The sequence below is a fragment of the Vulpes vulpes genome, chromosome 13 (assembly GCF_048418805.1).
Source record: "Vulpes vulpes isolate BD-2025 chromosome 13, VulVul3, whole genome shotgun sequence".
In the NCBI taxonomy this organism is placed as follows: Eukaryota; Metazoa; Chordata; class Mammalia; order Carnivora; family Canidae; genus Vulpes; species Vulpes vulpes.
Window position 1 is genome coordinate 97,783,666 of NC_132792.1, and position 12,703 is coordinate 97,796,368.

The following is a 12,703-nucleotide window of genomic DNA, read 5'->3' on the forward strand; positions in this document are numbered from 1 at the left end:
AAGCTGGAAAACTAACAATACCTAATTTCAAAACTTACTATAAAACTATAGTAATAAAGACAACATGGTACTGACATAAAGACTGATATATACATAGTCCATAAATAGACATATTTATGATTTTCAGCAAAGATTCAAAGACAATTCAGCAGAGAAAGGATAGTCTTTTCAACAAATGGTGCTCAGAAAATTAGTTACCCATTTGAAAACAAAAATGCAAATTTCAATTTGTGCTTCCTACAAAAATTAACTCAAAATGGGTTATAGACTTATATATAAAGTCTAAAAATAAAAGGCTTCTAAAAGAAAAGCATTAAGAGAAAAATCTTTGTGACTCTGGATTAGGTAAAGATTTCCTACACATAACATCAAAAGCATGATATATAAAAGAAAAACTTGACAAACTGGACTACATAAAAATTTTAAAGTTCCTCTCTTCAAAAGACAATACTGAATGAAAATCCAGAGTGAAGAAAAATATTTGCACATTATATACCTGATAAAGGACTTGTATGTAAAATATAGAAAGACCTCTCAATACTCAATAGTAAGAAAATAACTGAATTTTAAAATAAAAGATTTGAACAGACATTTCACAAAAGATACATAGATGAAAATAAGCACATGACAAGTTATTATCACTAGTCCTTTGGGACATGAAAATGAAAAGCACAATGAGCTATCACTACACATGCCTTAGAATAGGGTAAAATTGAAAAGACTGACCCATCAAAAAATATCAAACTGTACACTTTTAATATGTGTATTTTATGGCATGTCAATAATACTTCAATAAAGTTGATTGGGTGGGCCCCTGGGTGGTTCTGTCGGGCATCTACCTTCAGCTCATTGTCCTGGGGTCCTGGGATCAAGTCTCGCATCAGGCTTCAGGCTCAACTTGGAGTCCACTTTCCCTTTCCCTTCCCCTGTCCCCCTGCATGCTCTCTCAAATAAATATTAAAAAAAAAAAAAAATGAAGTTGTTTCAATACAGAAGGATGAAGAAATACAGTAGTCCCCCCCCCCCCCCCCCGCCCCCGCCCCAATCCATGGTTTAGATTCTAAAGTTTCAGTTTCAATCCATGGTCAACTGTGGTCCAGCAGCAGAAGATCCTCCTAACACATCATCAGAAGGTCAGTAGCAGCCTAACACTACATCACAATGCTTATGTCATTCCCCTCACTTCACACCTCATCACGCAAGCATTTTGTCAGCCCACATCATCATAAGAAAAGTGAGTACAAAAAAAAAAAAAAAGAAAAGTGAGTACAGTACAGTAAGACATTGAGAGAAAGACCACATTCGTGTAACTTTTATTGTAGTGTATTGTATAATTGTTCTTTTATTATTCTGTTAATCTCTTATAAAGTTATAAATTAATTTTATAAACTTATATTTTAATTTATAATTATAAGTTAAACTTTATCATAGATATGCATAGGAAAAACAGAGTATATACTAAGTTCAGTACTACCTGTGGTTTTAGGCATCTACTGAAGGTACTGGAAAGTATCCTTTGTGGGTAAGGGGGAGCTACTATAAAGCAAGGCAATGGAGGACGTTACTATTTTTCAAGATTGATTGATTTCAGAGAGAGGGTACAAGCTGGGGGAGGGGCAGAAGGAGGAAGGAGGAGAAGACGACGACCCCAATACAGGGCTCAATTTCACAACCTTGAGATCATGAGCCAAAATCAAGTCAGATGCTCAACCCACTGAGCCACCCAGGCACCCCACAGATGTTCCTATTTTAGATAGGTAGACCATGAAGGACTCCTTGATATGACACGGTGACAGATCAGAGATTTGAAGAAAGTGAAGAAGCCAAAGTATTGGTGAAGAGTTTTGGCAGTAAAGGGTACAGCAAATATAAAGGTTCTGAGGTAGAAATATGCTCGATGTGTATGGGAACAGTAAGCAAGCCAATTTGACTGAAGCAAACTGAATGAAGGGAGCTATAAATGCAGAGATGAGGTGGTAGGACAGCTGCAGGGGTGGCACGAGTCATGGAGGGCTTTGTAGGTCATTATAAGGTCTGGACTTCACCTTAAGACTGAAGTCTTTTTTAAGACCCACAGTGCTTTGAGCAGTGGCTTTAAAAACATCTGATTAATGTTTTTAAAAGATTATTCTGGGTCCTATGTGGAGCATATCCTATAGTGGAGCTAGGATGAAAGTAGGAAGACCAGAATGGAAGATACTACAGTAAGTCCAGGTGAGTGACCGTTATAACTTTGACTTGGGTAAGAGCAGGAAATGTAAAAAAAAAAAAAATGGCTAGATATAGATATATTTTGAAGAAAGAAGTGATAAGACTTGCTGGTTGACAAGATGTTTGATTTGCAAAAAAAGAGAGGAGCCAAAAGGACTCCAGGTTTTTAGACTGAGGAACTGAAAGAATCAAAATGCTGTTTACTAAGATAGAAAAAAATGATGGAGAAACAACAGCCTCCAGCATGGATTTCTCTCTCAATTACCCCCTCTTTTAATTCATCCTGCACATTGCCACAAGAGTCATCTGCCTACATCAACACTATAATTATATTACTATTGGATATAAGAGTCAGTATTAGTTTTCTATTCCCTTCACTACCTTGAAGAGGTGAACTACTTTCCCTAAAATGAAAAGACCAACAAGCCTTTGGGTTGGAGGATACAGGTAAGGTGAAATCTATAACTGTGGGCAGACTACTAACCCTAGAGTAGCTAAGATGGTCCCCTCCTCATAGCCTTTTCTAGTGGGGAAGGAGATGTGGCTGGCATCTATCCAAACATCATGGGTCTTTAAAACAGTACCATCCCAAATTCCTAAGAAGTTCAGGGGGTGGAATAATTATAATAAAAGAGGTACCATAACATATGTCTATCATATATAGTACATAATAACACATAGTTTACCAAGTGCCAGGCATAGCAAATACTTTACATACATCATTTAAAACCCTTTATAGGCTCCAAATGATGTCTGGATGAAGTCCAAAGTCCTCTAACATGGCTTAAAAGTCTTTCTTTTCTTTTCTTTTCTTTTCTTTTCTTTTCTTTCTTTCTCTCTCTCTTTCTTTCTCTCTCTCTTTTCTTTTCTTTCTTTCTTTCTTTTTTCCTTCCTTCCTTCCTTCCTTCCTTCCTTACTTCCTTCCTTCCTTCCTTCCCTCCCTCCCTCCCTCCCTCCCTCCCTCCCTCAAACCAGATAATCTACATTGATGCTGGAAACATAACTTACAAAAAAAATCAACCTGTTTTGGGTAGCTTGAGTAGGAAGCAGACCAGATTATTCTCACTAGAAAGTCATTACACAATTCCAAAATCAATCTAAAGAAACTGCCGACTTAATAACAATTTTCATTAGAATTTAGAATATTTATAATAACAAGATTCACAAAACAATGACTGTGGCACAGATTATTAAGTCTGAAAAGTCTACTGATAAAAGGAAGGAACTTAAATAAATACTAGGTTCAAGAGAGTATAGTCACCTTAGAATGAGATACATCTCTACATATATGAGAAAGTAGAAGGAAAGATAACAGGAGATAAAGATTATTAATATTTTTAGAGAATGGATATGTGTACAAAAGGAGGCATCAGAGACAGGAGGTAATTACGAATTGGAAGAGAAAGGATCTCAGTGATGTGGAGGTGGTGTACTGGATCTGCTGAAGTGAAGAGGAGAGGAGAGCTACGAAGAGCACAGACTCCCCATCTCCACAGGTCAATGCATAGTTGTCAGCAATAAACATGAGGGAGATAGAGGAGAACTTAGGGGCTTTAAAAAAGAGATGATGTTTGTAATACCTACAGGAAGTATGCCTGGGTAAAGACCAGAGAGAAAGAGAATATGGATGAATATGAATGAATGCTGGTGCCTAGAGGTAAGGTATGTTTTACATGTTACAGTAACTATCATTAACTGTGCTAGCATTTTATGAAAAAGACTTAAAAGTAAATATTTTTTTTGTTAACTTTCATATACTATGAACAGGAGGAGGGAAAAATGAGCCTTCAAGTGAAAACAACCTAATGAGTGAACAATCAATGGGGCAATCACTGGCCAAATAACTTACCTGGTCATATCCGTAAGGCCTCTGCTGTGGCGGCTGTGGTGGTCCAGGCTGTGTTGGTCTATAACCCCCGTATTGCTGACCTTGTCCTTGTGGGTAGTTAGGATACTGAGGACCTGGACCACCCTGCGAAGGGCCTGCAAAATAATTAACACAAATAAAAGCCCAGATAAAAACAGAACTTGAACTCTCAGATTGGTTTAGAACTAGATGTTATTATGTTCTTATATAAAAAAAGGATAGTTTGGTATCTTGATCTTTTCAATTACTTTTTGAAATAAATTCCAAAGGTTGTAAGAGTGAAAATACTGTAAGGATACCACCATGTACAAGGTGTTTTGATTCAGTGTAACTAGTGAGCTATGTGTTAGCCATCAAAAAAAAAATTTTTTCTTTTTTTTAATGAGTAAAAGAGACTCAGGAGTTGTACAGTAGGTTAATTCCATGGTATTAAGAAAATTTATCTATACTTCTACTAGAAAGCCAACCAGTATAAGTAATAGGTAAAAGAAAAAGCAAGAAGCAGAAATATGTTGAAATAATTTCTGAATAAAGTTTGGGAACCAATGATATTTACAGCGGTAGGACTCTAGATTTACACTTGAAATCACCAAAGGATCACAAAGAATAATTTTCCATATAAATTCTAGATTTGTATTTGCAATTATCAAAAGAAGGCTTTATGCTCTGCACTGATAAACTTACTATCACAATATTTTCAAACCAAAACTAAAGAAGACTTGAAAAGCCACAGGTTGCATGCAAAAAAACCTGATTCAAAAGTTACACTCTATGTACCAATCACCTTTAATACTTAACCCATAAAAATGAATGATTTCCAACTCCAGAGATGGCAAGGGACTAATTTGGCTTGCCAAACAAATATGTCTCTTTCATAAATTCCACTACTGCCTATTGTAAAGAATGCTTTACAAAGCATAAGCTGAAAAGCTTTGACACTTAAATTTTTTCTATCACAGCTATTCAAAATCTGCTATTAAAAAAAAAAAACAGATGGCAGAGGGAAGTATCAAAAGAGAATAAACTTTCAAGTGTAAATAAATTCCATCAGTCTATTATTTATTTAATTACTATACAGGCATTATTAAACTCTAAATTTCTACTAGAAGAAAGTACGACAAACGAAGCCTATGAATAAGTAAAATGGGAACTTCTTTGGGATTCCCAATGTCTAACAAAATAGCATAACTACTTGAACCAAAAAATATTCAATTTCATCTACTCTCTCTTCCCACTGAAAATAATGTCTTTTTTTTAAAAAAAAGATTTTATTTATTCATTCACAGAGACACACACACACACACACACACACACACACACACAGAGAGAAAGGCAGAGACACAGGCAGAGGGAGAAGCAAGCTCCACGCAGGGAGCCCGATCCAGGGTCTCCAGGATCACGCCCTGGGCTGCAGGCGGTGCTAAACCGCTGCGCCACAGGAGCTGCCCAAAAATAATGTCTTAAATCAATGAATTTACTTGATTAAACCACATTGCATTTATTTTCATGTAAATACAATAAAACCAAATACTCTACTTATTCAAAATACAGATATTCAATGGTCATGAAATGAAAATTGCCATTTGAAAAGAGCAAGAAAGTCCTCTTGTAAAAACAAGAAATCCACTGAATATTTCTAAAGTCCTATCTCAAATCAGGGAACCACAATTATCAGTTTGGGGAAAAATGCCTGGCTCCCAATACATGACTAAATTTCAATGCATATATTGAAGGCACAAGAGAACTTCAGCTGATCCTGGTTCTTAGATTTGCAATGATGGGTGGCTAGAGGTGCCCATACTAATCGCAGAGCTTAAAATAATGACTAAAAATAATAAGACATTACTGATGTAAAAAAGAGACCATGCTAGCAAGAGAAGATGTCTCTAACATTAGAAACATATTTTCCTATATATAAAGTAGTGACAGTAGCTTAATATTTAAGAATGAGATATCAGGTCTTTATCATTCCCCACTCCCTATATAATAAAGTTATTTAAAGCAAGATATCCAGCCACTAGATCTTATAGTGAGTATACAATAAGAAAATATGGCTACATTTCCCCAAACTCTGTAAATATATAAATATATCTCTATGTATGTGTATTTTACTATTTAACCAAAGAATGACAAAAACATTTTTTATGCATTCCAAATAAATCTCATTTGTACTCTAAAAATCAATGCTATTTTTCATAGTAACAGTCATTAGAAATAAATTTGCTAAGCGGATTATGCAGATATGGTTAATAATCAAACAATTCATCAGTTTTCCAAGCACATACAAAGCTACTGGGTGGTCATGAATGCCAAAGAGGTTTAAGAATTCATTTAAGAACTCATTTTAAATGACTACATACCTTACCTTTGGTCAATGAACCATCTCTAGTTTGTTTCTTTTTAAATGGATTACTAGTTTATCTGAGCAAAACACTTTAAAAGAAATATTCCAGTAATAGACTGAGCTAAAATTGTGAATTTTCAAAAATAAGAATTCTTAGAAAAATAAACATTAAATATTTGCTTCAATATTTCAAAACAGCAATCACCACATTTTTTGTGACAAAAGTAAACTGCAAAAAGCTATTACCATAGCCCTGCTGTTGTCCTGGATAGCCCTGCTGCCCTGGGTACTGCTGCTGCTGGGGTGGATATCCCTGTTGGGGAGGTGGTCCTTGGTAGGCATCTTGCTGTTGGCCATATTGTGAATTTCCTACAGGATAATTGGAGAAGAGAAAAAAAAAAACAACTGAGAAGTTCGCTTAATTAACTTTTTTACTCTAAGATGCATAGCCAACAACACAAGAACAAAATGAAATGCCATATTGATTTTTTGAAAGTTAACAAAACAAAGAAAAAACTCAAACCAAACAGAAGGATTTCGGCCAAACAAACTGCAGTTAAAGCCAATTTTGCAAGGTTGAACTGCAGCATTTTCAGCGTCTCTGCCATACGAGCATTACATTTACTGGAACATCACAGTCATAAGATCATGACTATGCTAAATAAAATAAAAAAGACAAAATTAAAGACAGCTACAAGAGCACACACTAGCTACACAAGATCAGCAAGCTGTTTCCTAAAGGCACTATACTTATATGTAAAATTATACATATGTAAACACACACAAGAAAAAAAAATTGGATTGATGGATTTATGTTCAAATAGAAAATTTCCACTGAGGAAAAAATTATTTTTAAATGTTTTAGTCTTTTTATTGTTGTTAGAAATGGCAAGTCATGGTTATACATTTTAAATATTTGTAAGGAAATTATTTTGGTTGTTCTGGGCTCCCTGTAACTTTCAAGACAGCCAGCAACTAGTATTCTACGAGAGCTTTGCATGGGTAGAAGTTGTCTTATGCAAAATTTGCATTCCTGTAGAAGGGGATATATATGTGTATGTGTGTGAAGGTATATAGATACCTCCTTCGTAGTAATGTTGTGAGGAATCCTCATAAGGCCTATCGTAGCCTTGTTCAGGATACGACGGTTGCTGATAACCGTAATCATTATGACCTACATCAATTCGACAAGAGACAGGAAGAAACGTTAATGGCCACTGAGTGAAAACCCTAAATATATTTAAACTTTCAGATAAAATTGAAAAAAAGAAAAAGAAATGGAAATACATAAAAAATAATTTCAAATGCATTAGCCAAATATTTACCAATGTGATTGTTTTCATATTGAGATATAACGTGCAAATTTTTTAAAAGCAAAAAACAGTAGTTTTAGAAACATTACACTTAGTCTTAACTGATAATCCTCAACATGGGGGGGAAAAAAAACTTCATCTTCAATTTTTTTCAAAAAAGAGAAAGAAAGCATTTAGGCCTTTCACATGTAAATAACTTGAATTAAATTAGAATGAACAAAGGAAGCAATTATCATATTTTGTCAAACACCTGTTCTGCTGGTCGCCAATTCCACAGCATATGCTAAAACAATGCAAAGTATAAAAAAGCTCCATAAGTTTTTTTCCCCTGAAAGAAACTGAAACAAATTTTTCACATTCTATTTACTAGCATAACGTATATGTATCTTATAAAAGCATTTTCAGATGCAAGAATAATATTGCTTAATGCTGCCATTCTAGATGCCTTTAGAAAATATTTCTAGAGTACCATAAACACACCTTCAAAAAATTAATACTGTGTTTAGTGCCAGGGTAACCTTAAGTTTTAAGGCTCAATAAATTTTATGACTGGACTTTAATGAAAATCAATAGTCTACTTCTTTTAACTAAAGTTACACACCAAGAAAATGCAGGAAATAATGCTTCAGTTAGCTAAAATCTAAATTTTTAAAGAATGCCTAATTAAGAAGAGCAATACAGTTATGAATCAATGTTATATTCAGTGTTCTAGGATTTCAACGTTCCCAAACCACCTCATAAATAGCCACATGAAAGGTTGGCAAACTATGGCCTGCAGCATAAATATGGCCAGTGTCCTGCTTTTGTAAATAAAGTTTTACTGGAACACAGGTATGCCCATTCGCATTTTCTCTACCTGTTTTCATGCTACAGAAAGGATTCAGCAGTTGATATGGCCTGCAAAGAACTAAAATATTTACTCTCTAGCTCTTTAGTGAAAAAAGTTTGCCAACTCCTAATCTATATATTTATTGGCATAAATATCTGAATGATAGTAAGAAAATATTCAATGCTATTTAAGCAAATTATTGTTATACATGGGATATTATACATACATATCAGAAAAACATATTAATACACACCTATGCAAAAATGATAGATTTTTAAATCCCCTGATGTAATAAATAATTTACATAACCTTAAAGTTTTGATGTCTAACAAAAATAACATCTATTTTGAATAGAAAGGTCGTATTTATAACAATACACATTTTACATTTCCGAAAAATACTCAAGACCAAAACAGTGTTAAATTCAACTCAATTATGTAAAATGTATTTTAAAAATTAAACAAAACAATCATTTACTTTCAGAGTTCCTAATACATAAAATTTGACAAACTAGATTTCACTTCTTTAAAATATCCATAGTCTATAAACATACTAAATTTTTTCATTAAAAAAAATCTTAATGTCTACATATGAAAGAAAAAAGAAAAAAAACTCCAAAATTCTGAATTAATTCAGGGCAAGAAAACCTGAGATTTAAAAAAATATATCATTTCTTAACAAGAGACATCCATACATATCACCACTATCATAACAAACATTTATGATAAACAAAATTCTACAGATGAGTGTTTGCTCTGCCTATACAGGCAGAGTCTCTGCAGTAAAAGCCACTGTGTTTATACTGACATATCTTTATGCTTTATACATTAACAAAAAATGGCAGGCTAAAATATTTTTTAAATTCACCAAATTATATCTTCTTACTAGTTCACATTAGCTTTGAGAGGATAGTCCCAACACTTTAGCTTTTAATTTTTTGTTTCTCTGAGTTTCTCTGTTAAGTAGTTTACCTTAAATATACCAAGGGAGCTTACTGGATAAATGAAGATTTTGACAAATCCTTTCATAACAAAACAAATCATATTGTAATGTGAATAGCTACCTGTAATTTATCACAGTTTTATATGTTTGGATTATTTTTTCCTCAACAAAGTATCATGAAATTTTCAAACACACAGAAAAACTGGAAGAACTGTATAGTGAAAGCCTACTTATGCTTGCATCACTTCCAAGTGCAATATATCTTTAATGACCAACTTTTTCATATACCACCTTCCCACAAAACTCATTAAACTAAATAATTAAAATCTGATTTCCAAATGCTTTTCCTATTCTCTCAACTTTAAACACAGCTATACCATATAATTTAACCTCCAAAATTTTTCAGATACGAATGATAATATACACAAACCACAGTTCTTTGAGAAGTACTCAACGTTAACTAAAAATGATGAAACTTGGAAAAATACTCAAGAACTAGATCTTCTGTGTATTTATACCATGCATAAAAGTAAACCAATGGGTGAACTTTACAGTATGTGAATTATCTCAATAAAGCGGTTATTTAAAAAAAATGTATCAGTAACTGCTTTGGTTCAAATGAACAATTCCAAACTAAGAGGATCCTCTTTTATGTAAGAAAGGATTCCAGTGACAGAATAATTCCTGTTGGTACTAATACAGACTATCTAAACCAAATATACTTTGAAATGGATTATAAACTAATGCGACCACTGATGCTTTAAAAAGCGTTTCTAAATTTAGAAGAAACATATTGTGAGTTTCTTCATCCTCATTAAAATGTCTTGAACAGCTATCTACATTAATATTGGGCACAGATAGACAACAGGAAAATTAACATTAGGAGAGATTACCATCAGGGTAATATTGCTGGTTCATGCCTTCTGGAGGACCTTGTCCACCATGACTGTATTGGTCCCCATAATAGTCTTCCTGGCCTGAGTACTGCTGTGGTGGGCCTGAAAAACCACAACCAGTCAAGAGGTAAATAATTTGTTCTCTAATCTGTTATTAAGAGAAATTATTTCTCACCTGTAGACTCCCCTCCCATGCACTGGCATTTGAGATACGTTTTAACTATTCTTAATTACACACACAGATACACAAACACACAGCAACATCATACAACCACATTTCACAAAAACTGTTATGACCATACATGCAGTATCTAACAAGATCAACTTAAAAGAACAAATACTAACTCTTTAAAAAGAGGTTCAAACTAGTAGAAAATTTTCTTTCTGGTATTAGAGTAGTTTGGAATAAAATAGGGTTTGTTTCTCATCTTATATTCAGTAACTTCTCAAAATTAAAATATTATCTTCTGCTATGTATTAGTGAGCTTTTGTTATCAAATTTTAGGATATTAACCTTTTTCCCAGAAAAAAAATAGATAAAAGAAAGCTGTGTAGCAGGAAGTTCCTATACATTATGTACCTACTATATCCACTAACTTTTAGAAAAAAATATGTAAAAATCATCATAAAAGTCAAGAAACAAAAAGCCTTGACTCTGCCTATATAAAGAGTTTATTAAAATAAAGCCTTTCAACTACTGTCATTTATAATAAGCAGGAAATTTCCCACATGTAATCTTACCCTGTTGAGGTGGTCTATAAGGAGGAATCTGTCTCTGACCCATCATATGATTGCCTTGGTTAACTTGACCCATCATTCCCATGGGAGGCTGCTGGCCTTGATAATGCTGCCCACCTCCCTGTGGCATATTGTATTGTTGAGAAGGAGGCTGCTGATGCATCATTGGACCTGAAAAGAGACAAAACATTACGCACACAATTTTTCTGTATATAATTTTAACAACTTAAGAGAAATGTAAAAACCTTTTATCATACAATCTCCAAAATATATAATGTATTATAATAAAAACTGACTTCAAGTAATAAAAACAAATCTTTCAATTGAAGTTTACATGCCAAATATAATCTGCAAACAAGGGAAAACAACTAACCCATTGTAGTTGATTTAAAATCTACTGGAGGAGTGTCCTAGTGACTTTTTCAAAATGCAAAGTGAATACAATATATGAAAATCTTGGATGTATTTTTTTATTATATACTATATAATATTTATCCACACAATCCTCGGAAAAAGAGAATCTTTAAGGTATATAAGAAAATACACTAAAACAAAGTACACTTCACAGAATCACACAGCAAATCAGCCATCAAACCAACGGAAAGAAATCTAATTTCTGAACACCCATTTTTTTCTCCCTTTTTCAATGCCCATTCATTTCATTATATAATGGTTGATAGGGAAACTACACATTTATAAATATACTTACATCAGTTGAATTTCATAAACTTTAATTTTAGGACAAAAATTTAAAGGGTCTTCTTTCGCTTTTCCAACAGTAAGATTTATAAATGAAAAAAGCTTCCTGAAATCAAAGGACTGTAGTGCCCTCTTAGTAAGTTCTAACACACACTCAATCAAAAATACCTAGATAGAAAACTTAATAAGCCACAGACTCAACTATCAGAACTATGGTTTCCAAAGCAAGCAATGCTGAAGTTGCCTACCATGGCTACAGAATCATAGGGAATAGTAAAATATATCACATGAAATAATCAACAATGGCCATAAAGTTCTGTGTTGCCATCTAACAATGTAAAGAACTCCTCAGAGGTTCACTGGGTCAAGTTATAGTATGGAGAACTCACCATTCTACCATTATAACCGTTACTGTCTCAGAAGTTAAGTATAAGTTATCCTCTAGTTTGCTGCTTAAACAGCTATGTATTCCTCATTTACTGACTTACGGACAATTTAACTACAAAAAGGATTAAAGGGCCGAGAAAACTATTACAGGCAAAATTACACAGATGAGCCAAAAGTTCATTGTTTGTTTAAATAATTAAAAACAAAACATGCTCACCTCTTTTTAAAATTTTATTTATTCATTTGGGTGGGGAGGAGAGAAAGAGCTCACAAGCGAGCATGAATGGGGGGGGGTGGAGGGAGCAGGAGAAGAAGAGGGAAAAGCAGACTCCCCACTTAGCAGGGAGCTGGATGAGGGCTCCATCCCAGGACCCTGAGATCATGATTGGAGCTGAAGGCAGACGCTTAACCAACTGAGCCACCCAGGCGCCCCTTTGACCACCTCTTTAAACATATTACTGGCCTATAAGAGCAGCA

At 34.0% G+C, this 12,703-nt stretch overlaps 1 protein-coding gene across 8 annotated transcripts in view; it reads right to left on the bottom strand.

Moving 5' to 3' along the window:
* The window catches only part of SS18 (SS18 subunit of BAF chromatin remodeling complex), an 81,625-nt gene that overhangs the window by 13,581 nt on the left and 55,341 nt on the right, over nt 1–12,703 (bottom strand). For 5 of the 8 annotated variants that reach the window (XM_072735129.1, XM_072735127.1, XM_072735132.1 and 2 more), the window contains exons 6-10: nt 11,144–11,311; nt 10,400–10,504; nt 7,504–7,596; nt 6,669–6,791; nt 4,061–4,194 (exon numbers count right to left, since the gene is read on the bottom strand). In XM_072735129.1, the coding sequence (XP_072591230.1) occupies nt 4,061–4,194; nt 6,669–6,791; nt 7,504–7,596; nt 10,400–10,504; nt 11,144–11,311 (623 nt within the window). The remainder of the gene's footprint in view (nt 1–4,060; nt 4,195–6,668; nt 6,792–7,503; nt 7,597–10,399; nt 10,505–11,143; nt 11,312–12,703) is intronic. The other 3 variants (XM_072735131.1, XM_072735133.1, XM_072735130.1) reach the window with 1 other exon arrangement.